At 38.9% G+C, this 23,269-nt stretch overlaps 1 protein-coding gene and 1 long non-coding RNA gene across 4 annotated transcripts in view; one reads left to right on the top strand and one right to left on the bottom strand.

Moving 5' to 3' along the window:
* Positions 1–23,269, top strand: part of pdzd2 (PDZ domain containing 2) — an 86,287-nt gene that overhangs the window by 51,379 nt on the left and 11,639 nt on the right. For all 3 annotated transcript variants that reach the window (XM_053228890.1, XM_026931236.3, XM_053228891.1), the window contains 12 exons: positions 5,489–5,634; positions 7,760–7,892; positions 8,164–8,334; positions 12,617–12,713; positions 12,832–12,980; positions 14,097–14,216; positions 14,564–14,678; positions 15,823–15,896; positions 16,269–16,485; positions 19,941–20,058; positions 20,783–20,915; positions 23,021–23,102. In XM_053228890.1, the coding sequence (XP_053084865.1) occupies positions 5,489–5,634; positions 7,760–7,892; positions 8,164–8,334; positions 12,617–12,713; positions 12,832–12,980; positions 14,097–14,216; positions 14,564–14,678; positions 15,823–15,896; positions 16,269–16,485; positions 19,941–20,058; positions 20,783–20,915; positions 23,021–23,102 (1,555 nt within the window). The remainder of the gene's footprint in view (positions 1–5,488; positions 5,635–7,759; positions 7,893–8,163; positions 8,335–12,616; positions 12,714–12,831; positions 12,981–14,096; positions 14,217–14,563; positions 14,679–15,822; positions 15,897–16,268; positions 16,486–19,940; positions 20,059–20,782; positions 20,916–23,020; positions 23,103–23,269) is intronic.
* On the bottom strand, positions 7,756–15,485 carry LOC128317311 (uncharacterized). Its single transcript, XR_008300830.1, has 5 exons — positions 15,169–15,485; positions 14,500–14,597; positions 14,059–14,195; positions 8,159–8,254; positions 7,756–7,884 (listed from the first exon to the last, which is right to left on the bottom strand). It is a non-coding gene; the product is annotated as an uncharacterized LOC128317311 (long non-coding RNA).

The raw sequence follows: 23,269 nt of genomic DNA, 5'->3' as shown, positions 1-23,269 counted from the left end.
CATGCAAAAGAGAAACAAATTTCAGTTCAGGAAAAATATCACAATCTGACTATGTGAAGGGTTTTTCCATCCAGTGGGAGGAAAATGTTAGATGTGTGCCAATAGTGGATATGCCTATCTACGCACACAGGATTTTGGTGTTGTTGATTCACCCTCTTCAGCAGCCTTTCATTAAGGTGTTGTCACTCTCCCTATTAGGTTCCACAGAAAAGGCTAATACCAACATGTTCCTACATGCTGAATGAGTCAGATTGTCCATTAGCATGTCAGAATGTGGTGCACTGTCACTTCAAACTTTCTCAGGCTCTGCATTCAAAACATCTTTTGACCCCTGTGTGTTGGTTTAAGGCAGTGTAAAAGCTAACTCAACAGTTAAATCACATTTGTAGGCTTGCTTTGAATATAGACAAGCAAGAGAATCAATATCATTTCACTCCCACAGAGGCCTCAGATTTTAACAGCTTAACTGTTAAATCCGTGGGCGTTTCTCAACCGTTAACACATACCTCGGCTCATTAATCAGCATGAACCAGCACTTTATTTGATCTACAGACTTCAGTAATAGGATAAAACTGCTATAAAAACATAAGGCACCTTTTTGCTTACCTTCTGATGTTTTCCTAGTGACCAAGAGCACAATTTACATTGTACAGTTGAAGCCTCTTATTCTGTGCTATAATTGAATACTTTTGATGTGACAGTATTAGCATAAAAAGAAGGAGCATAGCATGCTCAGTCTCTTTCATGTATCCGATTCAGGTCAGTATAATGGAGAGGGACTGTGTTTATTTACACCTGATGGAACACTTAGATTCTTGGCATCATGGTAAGACTGAATGCCAATGATAGCTGGAATGTAACATTTGTGGATATATTTAAGTAAGACTCACAAGTTTGGACAAAGCCTTTCATTCATCCATCATGTTATTCATATACAGTAGGTGAAACTTTGTGCCATCAGAGACATGAAGCAACAAAAAGACAAAACAGGTTCATAAAAAACAAACAGTAAATATCATTGACTACACAGAATAACATGATCAGCAACATGATGCAAAATAATGAGTCTGTGCAGATTATTATATATTATTGTAAATCTTAAGTAGCGGAAACGGCCAAATTGTTCAAGTTTCAAGTGGAGTTTATTGTCATTTCAGCCATATACAAGTACATAGAGAAACGAAACAACGTTTCTCCAGGACCAAGGTGCTACGTAAGACGACACAGAACAACACAGAACTACAAGGGACTACATAATTTATACATAAAGTGCACAAGTGCAAACATGTGCAGACAGCACAAGACAGAACAATGACTACTGGGACAGACAATGGGCATAGTAAGTCCCAGTGCAGCGCCGACCAGTACACAGTTCTGTTTAAAAGTGAACCTAGTGACAATAGTGCAAATCGTACAAGAGTACAATACAAGTAGCTGAAATAGTGTAAACATAAGCGTAAACATAGCAGCCTATATGTACAGTAGCAGCCTATGTACAGTATAATATAATGAGTATTAGTAGCAGCATAAACATGTGCAAAAACTTGCAAAAAAAATTGCAGAGAGGATGGAGGATGCTCAATTGTGTGTGTGTATATATGTATGTGTGTGTGTTCCTTCAGTCCAGTTTCTGAGTATTGAGAAGTCTGATGGCATGGGGGAAGAAACTATTGCACAGTCTGGTCATAAGGGCCTGAATGCTTCGGTACCGTTTACCAGACGGCAGGAGGGTAAAGAGTGTGTGAGAGGGGTGTGTGGGGTCATCCACAATGCTGGTGGCTTTGCGGATGCAGCGTGAGGTGTAAATGTCCGTGATAGAGTGAAGAGAGATCCTGATGATCTTCTCAGCTGTCCTCTCTATCCGCTGCAGGGTCTTGCGATCCAAGACGGTGCAATTTCCAAACCAGGCAGTGATGCAGCTGCTCAGGATGCTCTCGATAGTCCCTCTGTAGAACATGGTGAGGATGGAGGGTGGGAGATGTGCTTTCCTCAGCCTTCGCAGAAAGCGCAGGCGCTGCTGGGCTCTCTTTGTTATGGAACTGGTGTTGAGCGAGCAGGTGAGGTTCTCCGCCAGGTGAACACCAAGAAACTTGGTGCTCTTGATGATCTCCACGGAGGAGCCGCCGATGTTCAGCGGAGAGTGGTCATTCTGTGCTCTTCTGAAGTCAACAACCATCTCTTTAGTTTTGTCCACATTCAGAGACAGGTTGTTGGCTCTGCACCAGTCCGTTAGCCGCTGCACCTCCTCTCTGTATGCTGACTCGTCGTTCTTGCTGATGAGACGGTCGTGTCATCAGCGAACTTGATGATGTGGTTTGAGCTTTGCATTGCTACACAGTCGTGAGTCAGCAGAGTGAACAGCAATGGACTGAGCACACAGCCCTGTGGGGCCCCAGTGCTCAGTGTGGTGGTGTTGGAAATGCTGTTCTGAGGTCTCCCAGTCAGGAAGTCCAGGATCCAGTTACAGAGGGAGGTGTTCAGGCCCAGCAGGTTCAGCTTTCCAATCAGGTGCTGATTGATTGTGTTGAATGCTGAACTGAAGTCTATGAACAGCATTTGAACATATGTGTCTTTATTGTCCACGTGGGTGAGGGCCAGATGGAGGGTGGTGGTGATGGCTTCATCTGTAGAGCGGTTGGCGGTAAGCGAATTGCAGGGGCTCCAGTGAGGGGGGCAGCATGGTCTTGATGTGCCTCATGACGAGCCTCTCGAAGCACTTCATGATGATGGGTGTAAGTGCAATGGGACGGTAGTCGTTGAGGCAGAACACTGGAGACTTCTTTGGCACGGGGACGATGGTGGTGGTGTTGAAGCACGTCGGAACAACGGTGCTGCTCAGGGAGGTGTGAAAACATCTGCCAGCTGGTCTGCACATCCTCTGAGCACCCTGCCAGGAATGTCGTCTGGCAGCAGCCTTCCGCGGGTTGACTCTGTGTAGAGTCTTCCTCACATCAGCCGTGGTTAGACACAGCACCTGGTCATTGGGAGGAGGGGTGGTCTTCCTCGCCGTCAGGCCTCAAACCGAGCGTAGAAGTTGTTCAGCACATCTGGGAGGGAGGCATCACTGTCACAGGCAGGTGATGTTGTCCTGTAGATGGTGATGGCCTGGATGCCCTGCCACATGCGCCGCGTGTCTCTGCTGGCCTTGAAGTGGCTGTGGATTCTCTGAGCGTGTGTGCGCTTTGGCCCGGGACAGTTTGGCCCTTGCTGTTCTTAGGGCTGCCTTGTCGCCTGCTCTGAAGGCGGAGTCTCGGGTCCTCAGGAGCGCATGCACCTCTGCAGTCATCCACAGCTTCTGGTTGGAGCATGTGGTGGTGGTCTTGGAGACGGTGACGTCATCAATCTAAACTCTAAACATTAGTATAAGTTAAAGCTGTATCTTAGATGCTAATCTGTCTGTATTGGGCAGTAGGAAGGCAGAATCTGTCATATTATTTAGACCATAATAATTTAGGTTCTCAAAGTGGGGACAAGGGATCCCCAGGGGTCTGTGAAGCATAGCCAGGGGGTACGTGATTTGTTTTTTTGTTACAGTGATGGAAATCACAATCCACCATTATCAAAAATATTATATTTATTTTTAAATTCTTATATTTATTAGCCTTTTTGAATGGTCACTTGGGTTGAATAGGGTTAAATCCATCACAAACAATAAATCAACTCAAAATCTAGTGTAAATCAACTAATGTGTTCTGCTGATTGTTCAGGAATAAACAAGTCTTCAGTTGGATTATAGAAAAAAGCAGGACACCGCTGTTCCGTTTCAGTGAGTCTGTGCCCACTGTAGCCTCAAATTTCTGTTCCTGGCTGGCAGGAGTGGAACCCGATGTGTTCCTCTGCTGTCTCAGGGTTCGACATTGTGAATTCTGAGATGAGTTTCTGTTCACCATGGTTGCAAAGAGTAATTATTTGAGTTACCGTAGCCTTCTTGTGAGCTTGAACCAGTCTAGCCATTCTCCTCTGCTCTCATCAGCTGCTCTCATCAGCAAGGTGTTTCTGCCCGCAGAACTGATGCTCACTGGATGTTTTTTGTTTTACGCACCATTCAGTGTAAACACCAGAGACTGATGTGTGTGAAAATCCCAGAAGTTCAGCAGTTTCTGAAATACGCAAACTAGCCCATCTGGTAACAGCAAACATGCCGATAGAGTGTGGGCAATGTTAAAAGTACTAATGATACCTGTGATATATCAGGAAAGTGTATTGTGCTGTAAATTAAAAAAAAATTGTAATGCTTGTCACACATTTTTTCATCTCTGTGCATTTTATTTGTCATCCAAAACACTGGTTTTAACTTTTTTTAACACTATTCTGCATATTTACTTCCCCTGAACTCCTTTTCTCCCCTGCTGAAAGCACTAGAACATTTCTCTACTAAAATGTGTCTCTACTCCCAGGGACGTTAACAGCTTTAACACACTGGGACTAATGAAATGTTTCTCAACACTGTGAGACATGGCTGGAGCAGGCTGGGGCTTTAGTAGCTGTCAGAAGCAGGTGCTTCTAAACATATCTCACTCTTTATTTATGGAGCTCTCTAAAGAGGAAGAATTCAGCTGAGTGCAATGGAAAAGCCATCAATTTGCTTTCTTCTTCAGCTTCAGTGTAATGCAGAACAGAAACAGTCATGCTTTCATGCTTTTGGTTGAAAAAACTAATTGGGGAATTAACAGTTTGCTTGATCAGAAAGGTTGGTAACACTTTACACATGACATCTTCCAGTACGCAGAAGAAGAGGCAGTGCAGTGATGCAGAGTACTTTGACAAGCATAATCTAATTTTAACCCACAGAACAGCTGGAGCTCACGGGATGTGGAGTTTAGTTTGTGTATGGTATAATTGCATCAAGGCCTGATTGTTCCTTCATGAGATAAAGTCTTTGCCTGGCTGCGCTGAGCACCATTTCATGCGTGATGCAGGAAATATGTCGCATGTGACTGAACAGCAGAGACTCTGAGAGTTATGTTTTTCAAATAGAATTCATCATTAAATAGGAACTTTAATGTAAAACTAGGTGTGTGAATTTGTGGGCTGTGAATCGATTCAATTCACAATTCACTGGTTTTTAATTTGATTCGAATGCATTTTTTAAATGAATAAAGATTCAAATTAATCTACTAAACAGAGATTCTGTTCAGTGATTTATGCTTCTTTAAAGAATATTATAATGACACATGATAAAGTGCTTTTCCAAAAACAAATCTCAGGCACATTCTGCATTGCTGGTGTCTTTGTATCCGTGAATGCTGCATTTTTAGCTTTTAAAATCAATTTTGACCACAGTGACTGATCCAGTATTATTTTATTACTTTTAAGTTTAATGCAATCCAATTGATTCATTAAGAAAATGAATAAATCATTATACCCCAAACATCAAGCTGTTCTTGTTGGAGCCTTTTGTTGCTATGACTACTTTAATTTTATGAAAAGTACTCTTTTGTGAGAATGTCTTTTTCTTTTTTTTCCTCTTTAATCTTTTTTCTTTCAGCCCAAGGAGGGCAGTCGTATCTGGAAGATGCACATGATGAAGGGGCAGGATGGCTTGGGCGTCCAGATTACAGGCGGTCGTGGCTCCAAACGTTCACCACACGGCATCATCGTGGCTCATGTGGAGAACGGTGGAGCCGTACAGAGGTAACCCCCACCTTTCAGGCTTTAAGTGGCAATCATGCGCTGTCGTGACAACTACAGCAACACTCTTCATCAGTGCTTCATCCATATGCAAAGCGTCATGGCTTCTCGAGTACACTCCCATCAAACTTCAAAGCCACTGTAGGGTCCATATTTAAGCTAATTTGAAATTTATACAGATGTGTTACAATCGTAGTCAGCGACTCAGTTAGTGCCTGTGGTCGGTGAGTCTTTTAAAAAAGATATAATGCCTGTAGAATTATTAACATAGTGATATTTTAACTCTGATTGTTCAGTTGAATATCCAATACTACTGGTTCAGGATTTCTAAGCAGGCTTTAACTACTTTGTTAAATTGTGGGGCGCTCTCATATTCTTTTAAAACCCAAACACTGCCTTGTCTCCTTTTACTCCATAAATAGAATCTCATAAATAATAGTACAGAATGTAGCTGGGTCAACTTTACCTAAACACAGACTGTGTTTGAAGCTGTAACATGTTAGGGAAATTGCTGACTTGCTTCTCTCTGCAAATCAGAAAAGCACACATTGGCAGAGGATTGTGAAAGCACAATAACCAGATGTTGATGAGCCAAGAACTGATGTTAGATTAAGATCACTTGTTTCAAAACATTTGACTAGACCTCCTTAGGTGGTATTATAAGTTACGAGGGAACTGTGTTTTGTGCCTTGGACTTTTTTTTTTACAGATGCCAAAAAAGTTTGTGATACATGAGGCTTTCTGGAGAAAATATACATGTAGCTCCTTCAGAATCTTAGCAGTGAGGGTGGGCTGTTTAGACAGGACTTTCATGTCTTGGCCTCATTGTTTAAGTGGATAAAGATATAAGGAAAATTTGGGCACTGTCAACAGTAAAACACTTGCATTCAATCACTGCTGTTTAGAGCCCTCTTGAAGCAAAATGTCATCATTATAATAGTTTATGAATGAAGTAACATCAGGAGTTTTAATGATTTGTATTTTTAAATTTTTTTGTATTTTATGTAAAGACTTGTCACAAAGTCTCACAAAATCCTGTCATGCATCTTTTGCTATAAAGCATGGAAATTGATTTCTTTAAGGTTTGAGTATCCGTGGGTTCATTAGAGAAAAAGAGACCTCTCCAAATTTTAATTACCCTGTTTGAATTCATGAATGCTTAAATAGCTTTTGCTATTCATTTGAACAACAATCTTATAAAAGTCATGGGCCCATATGTATCAAGACACATTTCTTGCTCCCCTCTGCCTAAATAATTGCTAAAATGAGGACAAACCTCATCCTAAATCTGTGATTTTCTGAAAGTGATAAGCATGTGTTAATATGTACATTTGTATGTATTAAGTAAGGAATAAAACAAAGCAAGGCATGCTGTTAGTTGAAAATAAGCCACAAGCGGAGTTACTGTTGTCACACCAAAGTTGATTATTTTCCTATAACAGCAAAGTGTTTTTTTCCCTCTTATACCACAGAAATTTGCCAATGATTGCAATTTTTAGTTGATTAAAATTGACACAAAATACTTTTTATGCATATATAGTCACATTGAATGTTGTGCATAGAGTAACTGCAAGACAAGTTAGTTCTTTTTATCACGTACATTATAGAAGCTATAAACCGTCTTCTTTCACCAGCCTCTCTTTTTTCTGTCTCTTAAATAAGTTTATAAGACAGAACAAAACACAGCTTGTCATATTACTGAGGTACCAGAAAGCAAAATGTGTGGTGTAAAACCTTCTGTTACACTGTGACATTGGATACTCCTTTCATAAGTGTTAAATAATTTTACTGAATCTTTACTGAAAGCTTCACCACATAAACTATTACACATTTTCAATGTTAAATTACAGCACAGTTTTAATCTGTTTATTTTTAGTCTTAGATTATTTGCAATGCCCTCCATACAACTGTGATTGAGCTGTTACTATGGAAACAATAACATATTAGAATGAATGCAGTACTATAAATCTGTGAGTTGACTTTCAGTGGCAGTACAGGTAGTACTGAGTTGCCTTTATTGAAAATCAGTTAACAATTTCTGACCAATCAAACCAATCATATCAGAGTAATTCAACAGCTCTGTGGTATAATAGTGGATTATTATATGTGATATTTGTGTTTGTTAAAGGGACGGACGACTGAAGGCTGGTGATGAGCTTCTGATGATCAACGGTCAGTCTTTGGTTGGCCTCTCACATCAGGAGGCCGTGGCTGTCCTTCGTTCCACTGCAGGCCTTGTGCAGCTGGTGGTGGCTTCCAGGGTACATTTGATAAACAAACCACACTGATACTCAGTTTAGGCAAAATAAGACTACCCAGGCTACACATGTTTTTTAAAAATTGTAACTTTGAAATGTATTTTTTATACATACAGCTATTATTGGACCTTTTTAAGTCCCAGCCTTAAGCCTCTGAAAAAAAGTAAACCTCACTGTGCTTGGCTATAGAGGTTAAATATAAACCTAGAGTGTTCAAAAATTCACCTCTCACTCTGTGTCGTTTTTTTCTTTCTAATGGATCTATTTACCTCAGGATGAGTCTGAAGTGGACTTCCACAAATACCCATCGAGCAGCCTCCCTGACCTTGTGAGCACGTGTTCAGCTCAGGATGTGCCGCCTTCCCCTGGGGACGGGAAAGAGAACATGGAGCCAGATGTGGAGGACGTGAGGGCCAGCAGCCTCTCACTGCCCACACAGGACTCAGTACGTACGCCAGAACCCTTATCAGCATTACTATCTATGTCTTTCATCTCATGCAGCCTCCTTATACTCCCTGTTTGACTGCCCAGCCATGCTTTGTTGTGTTTATGCCCTGTTGTTGAAAGCTCTTACCATTTTTTTCCACTGTACCTGTGAATTCTCCAAAATTCATCACTTATAACTCACATCTCACAGATTCATTAACTCTCACAGATTCATATTCTATAGCATGTGGCATTTCGGAATAGGCCAGTGTTGTATAAGGAAATAATTCATTTCCTTTGAGCAAGCAGTAGCACGTAACCTGAGTGCTGACATTGTTAATGTTTAATCGCGCCTCAGCTAAGCATAATTTTAGTCCCACAATAACACAGCTCATACTGGACAATCATTGCATTGACACAATGCAAAGGTCAGCATGGTGGAGTTAAATAATCACTCTCACATTATCACCACCACTGACTTCCTGCAGCTTCTCTCTGTTTGTTCCCAATAGCTACATGAGAAAATTAAAATGTCTGCAGCCATTAAATTAAATTACATTAGCATTCATGAGCCTGATGTTTTCAGCCTTCAGAAATAGTTCTTTGCTTACACCATAGTTTATATCTGGAGAACTTCTGATATCTGAGATTGCAATGAGTGTTGTGTCAGGACTCATGATCTTATGATAAGATTTCACATTAATGTACGTAAGAGCCGCTGTTCGTAGCTCTGATCTTAGATTGCCTAGTTTCAGAATTGCAGCAGTAAGGTTTTGCAACACTGCACAGAACATTCTTCAAAGTGAAGAACATTTATTTTTTAAAGACTGTTTTCCACTGGTCTTAATGAAGCTGGAGTCAAGATGGTCATGTTTTTTGGAAGATGGATTGTCTGTTCTCTCTCATATCATGTGACTTCTAACTATGTGATGAGTCCCAATGAAGTACACTTATAGCCAGTAGATTCCACTATTTAATATGCATGTGTATTTCCATTGCTCTTGTGGACTGAAACATTTGAAGTGCACTACACTAGCACTTTGTTTCACTGTCTGTTTAACTTTTGTACCAATGTGAAAGCTTTCCAAACTTCTGGATGGAATAATTTTCTCTGCTTATGCACCCAGACACTGTCCCTTTATGTGGACTATATTTTAAGGTGTGATTCATTGTGTACCTTTATACTTACATTTAAATTTTCAGCACTTGACAGACGCCCTTATCCAAAGACTTAAAGAAGTGCTCTGTGGTCTCCAATGAGGAAAAAAAGCATATTCATAGTAGGACAAATTGGCCAGGAATAAAACAGTCAAGGACAGAGTGTCTGAGCGATGTGGTCTCCATTGCGTTTGACTGCAGCGTGAAAGTGATTTGATCCTGGATTGACTCAACTGCAGAAACTGAAACGAACGTGTATTTTGGGTAACAGGCAGCATTTTTTGTAGATGCGAGCTGCAAAGCTGACCCAAAGGACAGAGTTGTAGCACTGCAGGAATGTACAATTTTCAGCCCTACACACTCCTCAGCCAATGTTTTTTACATTTTGGTTCATTTAATTATGTGAAATGTGAAATCAAACCAAACCAAATAACAAACAAACCAAAAGTATCAGTTTCACTCTTACCTGGACATGGCAAGAGGTGCAAATGGTAATAGGTGTGAAAGTGTCCTAAGATTACCATTAAACTAAAACCCTCTTAGAGAAGAGAGTGTTAAAGTTAATACAGTTATGAAAACAAAATACAAATTGATGTTTTTTCCCTCAAGAGTAGATATACTTACTGAAGTATATAAGTACTTAGTGAAGATATTTGAAGATAGCCAGTGACTCATCTGTTTGGTTAAGTTCATTTCTGGGTGCCAGCACAGAGCAGAGTCTTGATGCATGCTTTCCTTGTGTCTTGAGGGGTCAAGTCTACTCATGCTTGTGGCTTAAAGGGGACATAGTACAGAGCAGGGTTTGATAAATGTCTACAGGTAGATGTGGGTTGGTCTGTATTATTTTTTACCAGACCTTTTTAGAATATATACTCCCATAACTGTAGCATTGGTTCATAGAGCTGACAATACTGTGGCACGTTCAGTTCATGACTGCATTAGGAAGTCCCCTCCTTTGCATTCTTTTATTACTTTACATGTAACCACTGTTAGCAAAAGAATGATGACGTGAAAAGCCATTGTAACTTAGATAACGTCAATCACCATTTTTAACAATGGCTTTCCATTTACAACTCTGCAAATCCCTAGGATATTGTCAAAGACAAGGTCTACACTTATAGCATTGCATGATAATCCTATACATTCATTCAGAGAAAGTTAAACACGAGCCATACGTCCCAACCTTTTCACACAGTATTGTCCTACATAGCCTTTGTAAGGAAAGTCTGAATGCTTGCCATCGTGTGAGCTGACAGTTGTCGGGTGTGTGTTTTTCAGCAAACAGTCACTTGTCAGATTCTTTTGTAACTGTCAGGTATAGCATTGTTTGAAGGGAAAGAGGGAGGGGAGGAAAGCAGAGTAGAGCAACAAAAAAGAGAGAACTGGGAGAGGCACACAGCTGTGACCATCAAATTAAGTCTTGTGAGGCGTGGAAGTGCATCGTTTTGTGGAAGCCCATGGGTTCATATGTGATGGAATTAGCAGCACAGTGTGGATCATGCAGGAGACAGACCTGTATTTTCAACAAATACAAATTCCCTGATTGCCCTAATCAGATCATGAGGACCTAAGACATTTGAGGCAATCAGCAATTTTAGAGACAGAATCTTCCACTCACATGAAAACAAGAACTCACCACATTGATTTTTGTTTGCATTTTTAATGCTTTTAATGCTTTTGCAGTCTTGTTTACTCATGCACTGGCTTACATCTGGAAGAGTTTGCTGCCAGGAAACTGGCTTGCGTCTGGAAGAGTTTGTGCCAGTGTCACAGTGTAGCATGTCACTTAAAATGATCTAAAGTCAATTGGGAATCAAAGATGATAAGAGTGTACAATAAGGAATAAATGGTGGTTGGCTTGCTTAGAGGGTGATGACCACTAGGTGCTTGTTTCAGCACTGTTTGGTCAAAGGAATTGCAAAGAAAAAGGCTGCTAAATCCATGCATCTCTCCTATGAGGCCTGGATAACATTTCTGATCATGTTTAACTTCCCAAACATTCCAGACTTCCGCTAAAGGATATTTAATTTTGCATTGAAGCCAAAATTTGCACACTGGGGAGGTGGTAGCTCAGTGGTTAAGATGGTGGACTACTCATTGGAAGGTTGTGAGTTCAAATCCCAGCACCATCAAGCTGATGGGCCCTTGAGCAAGGCCCTTAACCCTCAACTGCTCAGTTGTGTAAATGAGATAAATGTAAGTTTCTCTAGACAAGGGTGTCTGCCAAATGCTGTAAATGTAACCTCTTACTTTGGAAGGGCTAATTTTCTTTCAGACTGCACTGTACCTATAAAAAAATCCTTAACTTGGATTTATGAAGTTCTGTTTCTATTAATCCAGTTACTACAAACTTTAAACCTTGGATAAAATAATTGCTTCTCTGGGTTTAATTTTACAGTAGAGCTAGATTAACTTTATTCCTGCTGCCTTAGTACTGTTAACTTCAAATCTGAGGTGGTTTAAATTTACACAATGGCAGTATATACAAGATGGCCCCTAGTCAATCTCAGATTTCTCTCTCAGAAGTGTTGATAGTTAATAATCTCAAGAATGTTGCTGTTTACATTTTTAGGCTGATAATTCCATCATGGTCTGAATTAATTTCAGGTCAAGCTTTTAACTAGAGTTTTGGACTTTACCCAGGTCAAGGTTTTGTTAAACCATGTGTAATATTAGGTGATGAAACACAAGTCAAGTTGAAATCCAAACATAGATCAGCACATCCTTGATTAAATCTCCCCTTAGAGGTGCTCTGATGTTTTGCAGTTTGTCAACATTGGCTGAGATTCCCCATTTCTTTGGTGTTAGCATACTGGTTCATTGGAGCAAGGGACATTTCTGTAGTGTGAAGGTCACAATTGTTGTTTATACTAGTGTACCAGTGTATATGTGAACCTTCAGATGAAACAAGGTTCGGCATCAGGAGTGTGCTACATTCCTAAGACACTCCACAAACATTTACAGAGCCAACAAAAGGCTAGAAAATCCTTTTCTTTGTTTTCTGAGGAAGTTGCTCAAGAAAAGAAGTGTTCTCTCTTTTGTCACCACAAGGAATCCATTTAGCACTGATGTAAAGGCTTTGGTTTTCCTGCTTGGGGTCCGAGTTCACTGCTGTGTCAATAATTCTCTCTGTGCTCAATCAGTTCACAGAGCTGGATAAGCTGGAGGAGCATGGCCGAGTCGAGGGACCCAAGGGATGTCGCAGTCCAACACCTATGAAATTCCGCAGCAGATCCCAAGGTCAGAGACAAGTAGCGTCTCTGATCCTGACTAGTCTATCTCCCTATAGAAAGTTTTTAGTATATACATATTTATCATTGATTATCACTGTACGTAACACCGATTTTGTTATAATCAGGTGGTGGCAGTCGTCTAGAGTCTGTCGGAGAGGATGACGAGTTGATAGTTGAAAATGGTGAAGCAGGAAATGACGTGGCGGAGAAACCAGCACGCGGTAGGCGGAAGCACTCCCTCCCACAGCAGCTGGACACTGTGGGAATCCGACAGGTCAGTTCATCCTCAGGTTCTCATTTGAACTCTGGTTACTTACACTTTACACTTAGTTACTTAAAGTGTTTGCGGCTTTGTAGGTGATAAACACACACCTACAGTCCCCGGAAGAGTTTAGCGAGGTCTAAGTCTCCTTGTATGTCTTGTAGCCAGGTACCCAATTAACAGTAAAATCATTTTCATAAACCCCCCCTCAGTACAGATTTATTTTATGAACATAATCCAATTCAAATGTTAGGTTCGTCATTTAAATATTTACAATAATACTGCATGTTTATTGGAATCATAGCACTTTTTATTCCTGAACTTTTCACCAACAGAAAACATTCAAGTTGACATTATTTATAGGCCTATATGTTTTTTGAGTTATTGAGGTTTGGATTAAACCCGATTCAGTAATAACTATAGGAACTCAATAATACATATAATAGCTTCAGTAATGGTGGGTTGTTTTCCACTGCTGTAACAAAATAAAAATCTGGGCCTCTCTGGCTATGCTTCATGGATTAAGTCCCCTTGGATGGATCTGTTAATTGCTACAATTGTCAAGAGCTAACCGAGTGAAAAAATAGGGGAAACAATTTTAGATTTACTTATTATTATTATTATTATTATTTACTTGATGCCAGCAACCATTTCATCCGCTTGTATTGGCAGCAGGTTTGATTATTATATTACAGTATTACAATTACACACTTGAAAAAAGGGAACTGGAACATTTCTAAAGGCATTCTACTTGGAGCCTTTTTAAAAGTGAAACCCCTTTTGCTGGTTTTAACATTAACCTGAGTGATAATGAGCACTTTTAGGATTACTATGTAAATAATTGTAACAAATTAACTACATTATGGTGTAAAATTGATTACTTTCTGTCACAAAACAGCCACTGTATATTTTATGTTTCACCTTCAAGGCATTACATGCCATCCAGTATTTCTCAGGATAGGCTCATATTACAGGTCTATGGCCTAAAAGGCTACAAACTGGTGTATCGCCGAAACAAATCAACAGGTTAATATTGTTGCTTGCTTGCTTTGTGTATCATGCTGAAAGATGAAGCATGTCTGGTAATTACCATGCTTTATTCATGGTTTTCTTTGTCATCTCATCCAGGAATATCAAATCGTGAAGAAATCGGCACGTTCTCTAAGTACTGTTCAAGTGGAGTCTCCATGGCGACTGGCCCAGCCATCTATTATCTCCAACATTGTCCTGATGAAAGGACAGGGCAAGGTGAGTGGCCACTCTGGACACTCTAACACAGAAGGCACATTAGACACATCTCTGTCCTACAAGAACCAGTAATAAATAAAAGGTTCTCATTTATTAAATATAGATGATGAATAAAGATTATGCTTTAGATGTTAGGATCCTTTTGACATTTATTTATTTAGTAATTTTTATTTAGTTCCTCAGTTGTGAAGTGTTGTATGTACCCAATTACCAATTTTAGCAGAAAATATTAATTCAAAATAAATTAGTTATTTTTGTAAATGATTATTGCAATAATGCCTACCCAGTTGTAGCTCAACTCAAGTACTAATGCACAGCAACCCCTTTGTCTTTTCCTTTACGTCTAGGGTCTGGGTTTCAGCATTGTTGGAGGCCAAGATTCTGCACGAGGTAGAATGGGGATATTTGTCAAGACCATTTTCCCCAGTGGAGCAGCAGCAGCAGATGGTAGACTCAAGGAGGGTAAGAGCTACTAGGGATACTACAGTGAGCCCCTATAATGAGAATGATCTAGTGCAGGTTTGTCAACCGATGGTGCATGGCCTGGATGCGACTCAACAAAGTATTTCAGCAGACCGAACTGAATACATAAAGAAATTCTGTAGCAAATCAATATATATACAAAACCTGGCCACTGTTCAGTGACTTTACAGTTTGTCCAAAAAGTCAGGAATCAATGAGAGTAAAAGTGCATATACTTAATTTCGTATTTATTATTTACAACATATGCTCTACGTGTTTACCCTTATGCTGTATGCATTTTCTTAGCTGCTATATCATATTTTTTGCAGATTTTGCTTAACATATTCGGATCAACATATTTGCTCAACATATTCCCATTGGTTTCTGACATATCGTACTCCCTGTAGTTTTCAAAACACAAACTAGCGCAGCTTCTGTAGCATATCCTCTGTTGCTTATCCAATCACATAGAATTAAATAAATTATTTACCTGAAAGTAGCAGATTATGCCACAGATTTTTTTTAACCTCTATGGCAGGAGTCTTCTGTCTTATCCACAAAGGCTGGAGTAGCTACACATTTTCATTCCAGCCAAATAGGAGGTACACTTTATACTTGATTGGAGACCAAGATGAACTGATTACTCAAGTGGAATCAGGTGTGGCTCCTGCTTGATAGGAAAGAAAACCTGCAGCCACACCAGTCCAGTGTGGATATAATTGAAGACCTTTGCTCTGTGGTCTGTGAACTGACTGACAACATGGCTTGTTTGAACATTAAAAAGTAACTGCTCTTGCCATTCAGTCATGTTAGTTGCCTATCCAGACATTTGTAAGCAAAGAATTTTGTGGAATTTACCCCTTTACAAATTTTAGTTGAATACCCCTGAAATGAACTACTATGGTACTACCTTTGAATTTACTAAAATAAAATCTTGAACACATTAACGATACCCTGTCTGAAAATAGTATTCAATATATAAATATATAGCTAAAGATATATCGATATATAAACAATATAAAACAATTTCACAGCTGAATGTTTTTTGTGATGAGTCATTTAATCAGTGTAAAACTATTTTAATTTAGCTTAGACACTTTGTATTACTGTAGTCATTTCTTTCTTTGATTCCCTCTTTATTCAGGGGACGAGATCTTAGAAGTGAATGGGGACTCTCTTCAAGGCCTCACGCATCAGCAGGCCATTCAGACCTTCAAGGTAAAATCTTTAGTCATTCTTTCTGACAGCTGCAGCCATGTGGAAAGCTGACAAGGGAGTTAGTCCGTGGACACATCTAGATCCTGAAAAGTTAATCCTACTTCTTAAGCTCAGTTTTGGTTGAGCTTACTTGCTGGGTTGAAATCTTTAGGATTGTGCTAAGATCTTTAATAGATATAACAGTGGGTGTGTTAATATTCATTTGTGAAAGATTCTCACTAACAACACTTTACAGCACAACAGGCTTTGTTACTGAAAATGTAAAAATTATATTTAATAGTACAAATGTATTTCTAACATGCAGAAATATAAATATTGCAGTGCATTTTATGTCAGAGATATTTCCTGTTACCATTTTTCCCCAAAAAACAGCAACTAAAGAAAGGCGTCGTTACACTAACTGTGCGAACTCGTCTGAGGAGTCCGAGCTTGACCCCATGCCCAACGCCCACCCTGCTCAGCCGATCCAGCTCACCCAATTCCAACGCCAGCAGCAGCACCCCTATACCACCAGGCTTCGATGAAGGAGAGTACCGCAAGGGACCAGGCCCTAAAGACCGCATCATCATGGAGGTTACGCTAAATAAAGGTAGCTAAAAAGTACTTTTTTTAATGCACGCATGATGGAAATTTTGCTAAGATGTTGCTAAGAGTTTAGTATTTGTAGAGACATAATATATTGGTGAGGTTTTGCTATACCAAGTTTCAGTGATCATCTTTAGTGCTGTGTGCTTTATTGGGACAAATCCAGGAATTTATGTCCATAGTGGGGGACCAGACATGAGCAGGCAGAGTTAAACCAGAACCATCCGTAATCAAAATGAGTAAAACAGACAAAGGTCTAAATCAGGAAAATACAAAATTAGAAAATACTGTGATACATGGAAAACAAAGCTTGCACTTGTTGGACTTAACGAAACAAAGGCATGGTGTGACTTCGCAATGAACAATGACACACAGAGGATATAAACACACAGAGGGTTAACCCTAGCCCTAATTCAACTAATTGAGAATTAACACAGAACAGGTGAACACAATCAGCCAACAAAATCAATGATAGGACAGGGGTGCAGACAGGACTAGAGAAGAAAACAAAACAAACAGTGTATTAAACTTGATTATTATTTTATGAAACTTTTTTTTAGCTGTCTTCATCTATACCAGGATATATCATGGTCACACATTGATTTCCCTGCAAAGCACAGAGATAAAAAAGTCCATGATTAAGCTTTAAAATTGTTCAAAATGTGAGACAGAATGTAAAATGTTCATTTTGTGAACTGCACATATTTTATTTATTTTTTTTTGCATACAGAAAATTTCTCACTTGCCTCCCAACACCATGAGCAAAACAGCAACTCAACCAACACAGGAAATCTCACTAACATTAATGTTATTCTTATTAGGATTTTTTTATTTGTGAGAGAATTCTTGGTCAAGACATTTACTGTCACAGACTTACTCATATCTCCTCTTGTCATGAGTCTATTACAGTAAAATGGCACCTCATTTTGTTATCATTAAAAGCAATAACAGTGACATCAAATATAATTTCCATCTTAGACAACTTCCTGTCTTGCATGATTCTGCTCACGGAGATTCTTAGACAGATGGGAAGTCATACACATTAAGTAGTGAGAAGAGTTCACAAATTATATAACTGACATGTACCATGCGCCCTAGGATTACTACTTGCTGGTGGGACTATGAAAGTTTTTATATTATAACAGGATTACTTTCTCCTAGAATATGTCACAATATCGCTGCAATATCTCCATAATCATACAGGCAAATAGCTTGAAACCTGGGTCCAATTTCCCCTGCAAAACAACTTTGGAAAGCAAGTCAGTTAAGTGAACAATGATAACATGTAGCATCATGGTGCCAAAAGTCATATCTCAATCCAAAGAGTAGTTTTCATTCTTCTTTTCTTTTCTGAGAATTAAATTTTTTAGAGCAATCCATTTGACATTTCCCAAAAAGCAAAACACTGCAACAACTGCTACACTCAAATGAAACCTCTCTGTAGTAATTGGATAATTTTTTTGTTAATCATACACTTCACCAACATGAGACACATTTAGCAACACAACATTAGCAACATTAATGTACAAGAGTCAAGGTACACCAGGAGGCCGATTCTGACTTGGGGTGTATTTCCTCGAATGTTTTGTAAGTTCTTTATTAAGAATAATCTTTGAATAATGAGTGTTTCCTGAAAGACTTAACTATGTATATAAACTCATTCATAAATTAATGAGTAATCTGACCCATTCATTATTCATTGAGTACTTCTTTTTTTTTGGATATTGTGTGCAGATCTGTGCAGTTCTAGCTCAGAAAGGCAGAGGAGGCTGTTCACTGATCCATTTGCCCAAACAGATGTTTATTATTATTATTATTATTATTATTTGTTTGTTTGTTTTTGTCATTTTTTTGTTATGCTTTTTAATTCACTCTTGCCTAATAAAAATTGGGGGCACAGTGGTGTCCAGGGTCCCTGAGCTTAGTTTTGCATGTTCTCTTCATGTCCACGTGGATTTCCTCTGGGTTCTCCAGTTTCCTCTCACTCCACTCATTAGGGGACCTAGATGTGGTTGCCTACTAAGTCATAGTGGGTTTCTTCTCCATGTACTTGATACTACTAGTTCCTCACAGCATGATGGAAAGAACATTAAGTGTATAGGGAAAATGAGATTTATTCCCCTCGACAAGTCAGAAGGCCCTAGGAGAACACCAGAGTGGGGAAGACTAACTACAGAATATTGCATTTCCTAACCAGGCTAGAGTGGGAGCACAAGAGAGAGTTATAAGAGAAGCTCTTATGTAATGGTTGGTAACACTATCATTACACGACAATTTAAAGAATAAAGTAAAGCAAGAAAAATACATCCAACAGTATCCCACAAACAAAATGTGTTTTAAAAAGTCTGTTCACCCTAAAAGAAAGTTCATTAGTTTTTGGTCAAAATAGTCAAGGAAATTTAAGGTAACATTATATACTAGGATTGTTTACTGGGCAAAATAATGGTAACTGTTTAACTATCAGCTTGTGCTGCTTTTCGCCACACTCCATTGGAGTTTTACTTATGCATTCATTAAATTACTGTTAATTAATGCTTCTTGAAAACATCGCAAAACATGCTCGTGTGTAATGTTCTTTGTTAAGCTGTTCTTTATTCACTAAGATCCATTCACCCCGTCTTAGTTATTCTGAATGTTCCTAGTCACAATGAAACTTAAGGCTTCACGTATTCATTGAGAATTAGAAACGATTAAGATCCAGAGAAATAGTTTTCTATTGAGGACATTTATTTTACATCTGCTTTTAGTGGAGCAGACTCATTACTGTGTCTGAATGACTGGGTGGTTAAATCAAGGCTCATCTGTGCTCGTGAACAATCTCTCATGCCAAAGCCTGAACTTTTATTCATAGGCACAAAACTGAATAAAAAAGAGCCTTTTGTGTTTAAATCAAGACTGGCTCAGCAGAGAATGTGTGAAAATGACTATGGACCCCATGAATATGAGGTTAAAGTGCAGATTATTAGCTTTAATTAGAGAGTATATAAATCTTTAAATGTTATAATGTTAAAGTGTGGATTTGACGTGAACTTTTAGCTTCTTTTGAGAGTTCCTATACAGACAAGTCCAATGTCATTTAAAATCATGTTTGTATGTTATGGTTTTTTTGTTTGTTTGTTTTTTACTTATTTAAGGATAAATTTGAGCTTATATGATCTGGATTTTTGCATATTCGAGACAAGGAGTTATACTGTTGTTAAAATATTTCCTGACATAATTTGGGTGCATTCAGAGTTTGTGCTTATATAATAGTCAAAATTTACATATCAAGCCAGTCTGTTCAAGAGAAAGTTCCACCATAATTACTAATTATTCCCAGATTACATTTTTATGAAATGGTTATTGCTAAAATCCTTACAATTAAGTGTCTTGTTCATTTACAGGCTAATGAGTTTGTTTACACAGGTGGTTGCAACACACTATAATGTGTGTGTGGGTGTCTGTGTGTGTGTGTTTCAGAGGCCGGTGTGGGGCTGGGGATAGGTGCCTGCTGTTTAACGCTGGAGAACAGCGCTCCTGGGATCTACATTCACAGCCTAGCTCCAGGATCTGTGGCCAAGATGGATGGCAGACTCAGGTGTTGCAAAACAAATCTACTAATGTGACTAGTTGCTTTTCATTTACCGGCAGTTATAGTAACTCACTAAGCTATTATTATACTGGTACATACCTAGTGCTATACACAGACTTAAATCACCGAAATTAAATATTGCCATCAAGATAATAGACTGATGTGTGAATTAGAGTTTCCAATTAGACTCATCCGTTTGAGTGTGTTAAAAAGATGGATGGTGCTGGTGTTTACCATGCTGCAGATAAGGCATGCATTTGATCTATCAGCTAAACTCGGTTTTACTTAATTAAGGAAGGGAGAGGCAGGAACTAGAGCCACAAGGGAAAAGAAGCCAGTCGTGTAAATCTTTATTTTTTATTTACAGTATATAGTGTGCCTGTATGTATGAGTATGGAAGTATACTCCTTATGTTTTAGTGTGTGTGTGTGTGTTGTCATGCATATCATGGCATCTCATAGACTCATAGACTTAAATACAATGTGCACTAATCGCCAAAACAGCATGAATGGGCTCTTTATGGCTGAAGTTTCTGAATGTTGTATCACAGTGTGAAAGTGAGGCTCTCCAAAGACACACACAGTCACTTTTGTTTTTTTGCTGAGATTCTCAAACCTTATTTATCAGTGTCAAAACTTTTCCACATCTTTGAAGTTTTAAGTGTTTTATCAATGGCAGAAAACTCTGTTTTTAAAGGGTGATCTCTATAACAGTGTATTTTTATGTTTAGCCGAGGAGACCAGGTGCTGGAGGTAGACTCTGTAAGCCTACGGCATGCTGCACTAAGTGAAGCCTATGCTATCCTGAGCGAGTGTGGACCTGGCCCAGTAAGCCTCATCATCAGCCGACATCCAAACCCTAAGGTATATTTGCAGAAAAGGTGTATACACATACACACAGCAGACACATTAAAAAATACCTCAGGAGTTGAAATCTCTTTAAGAGCTAAATCAACAAGACAGTTTTTTTACGCAACTAAAAAGCATTTCAAATACCTGCTCCACCCAGTCAGTCTCCGTCAGCATCTTTTCCCCCCTCTGCCACATGAGCAGTAGTGAAAAGGCTGCGTCCACCTGCTAACGTTTTAATCATCCTGTTGCATGAAAAACTGAAGTCTGCCAGAAAAGTAAACAACATTCCTTTGGCCAGTGTGCAGGCGGCTCAGGTTTTCCTCCCACTAATGAATGAAGATGTTGAGGAACAGCCCATGGTGGAGTACACCACAAGGGGTTTGTGGTTGGAATATGCTGACTCTTTGGTCTCCCTAAATATGATTGCTGAAACTAATGGAGCATGAGGTTAGCGGCGTGAAGCCGGCCTTAACACTTACCATGTGACAAGAGAAGGAAATGGGTTCAAGTACATTGACCTTTAATGTCTTCAATCCGTAAGTGCATATGTGTAGGGGCATTAGCATTTTAAAAACTATAGGTTTTGAGCACTAAGTTTCTTATGATGTAGTAAACAAAGTTATATAACGTTAATGTAATAGCGCTATGTACCATGTTACATAGGTTTTAGCTCCAGTTTTGAGGAGCCCCATCCCTGCATAGTTTCATGTTTTTATGCTCCGACACACCCAATTCAACAAAATTCATGGGGTTTGTAATTAACTAGCTAAGATGCGTAATAACTGGTGTGTCAGCTATGTCGCTTGTAGTGGCTGTAACAAGAGATAAACTAGAATTTTCATTGAATTGTTTTAGACAGTCTGGCATTTTATTCATTCACATAAACCACACAAAATGGCTTACTTTGAGCCCAGGGTAAAATCTGTCTATGAACTCTTTCTTTCACATTTCCTAATGAAGACAGACAGAAATAAAAACCTGTATAGTCTCTTGATTATATGTAACAATGTATAGCTTTTGTGAGGGGTTTAAGGGAGTCATTGTTGTTATGAGTGTGAGGATTATAATATAATAAAATAAATGTTCAAATAAAACAGTTCAGGTCCAGCGGCTCAAACAAATGTAACATTTAAACATCAAACAATTATATAGTAATGATAATAAGCATATAAATGTTGCTTTTGAATATATTAGTCAAAAAGAGAATTTTTAAAAAATCCTAATTATTTCCTTCATGGAGATCTAGAAAGGTTAAAATAACATGGGCCTTGCCAGCTAGCATTGCCACCTCAGAGCTCCAGGCTTGCTGTTTTTGGATTACTGTCTGTGCAGAGTTTTGCATGTTCTCACTGTGGGTTTCCTGTGGGTTCTCCGGTTTCCTCCCACCACCCAAAAACATGCCGGTAGTTGGATTGGCTATTCTAAATTCCATGTAGGTTTGATTGATTGTGTGAATGTTTGTGTGTATGTGTGGTGCCTTGTGATAGACATGCTTCATGCACTGTTCCTGGAATTGGCTCCAGATCCACTGTAACCCTGACCAAGACATAGTGGTTAATGAAGATGAATGATTCTTGTAAACTTATTTTATGTCTTCTACTTTGGTGTTTCAGATTTCCAAGCATTAATTTTTAAAAGAAAAAAGTTTGATTAACTGTATTTCATATTATTTACTGCTCTTTATTGTATTTTATATATTTTTTATAAACTTTTCAATATTTTTAGATGTACCTAAAACATTTTCAAAGTACTGTATATTTTAGGATCTTTCAATTTTATTTCTTTACTCATCAGTAAGGGCTTCCAGGCATCTATATTAGATAAAGACCCCATCATTCAGCACGTCATTTATTCACTAATTGTTGTATTGCATGTAGTATGTATAGTGCCACCTGGTGGCAACAGCATCTCAAATAGTTTTTCTTTAGCTGGAAAGGCCTTAGATTACTTAACAACTTCGATATGACTAAAAACAGATATTTAGGAGTGGTGTCACTCACCAGTAAAGCTCATCTTGAAGGTTTAACAACTATAATGTACATGCACATGCAGATGCAATGGGTTTTCATAATGTAAAAGTTACTTTTAAAATAACCTCAGCTGTGTGTGCATCTCAGATGTCGGAGCAGGAGATGGACGAGGTGATCACTCGCTCGACTCACAGAGATAGCATGGGCAGCCATTCTTCCTACAGTCTGGGTAAGCTTCTCCACCATAAATTTAAAATGGTCTCATTCTCAACAATTTTCTCTTCCAAGACAAGCTGACAATTTGATTGTTCCAATGATCCACTTAAAAACTATTGCTGCTTTGCTGGGGTTTCTGAAATCAAACATCAAAATTTTGCCTTTGAATTCTTATTGGAA

This window comes from Pangasianodon hypophthalmus, chromosome 24, assembly GCF_027358585.1.
Source record: "Pangasianodon hypophthalmus isolate fPanHyp1 chromosome 24, fPanHyp1.pri, whole genome shotgun sequence".
In the NCBI taxonomy this organism is placed as follows: Eukaryota; Metazoa; Chordata; class Actinopteri; order Siluriformes; family Pangasiidae; genus Pangasianodon; species Pangasianodon hypophthalmus.
The sequence above is the reverse complement of the archived record's forward strand: the minus strand, read 5'-3'. Positions and strand labels throughout refer to the sequence as shown.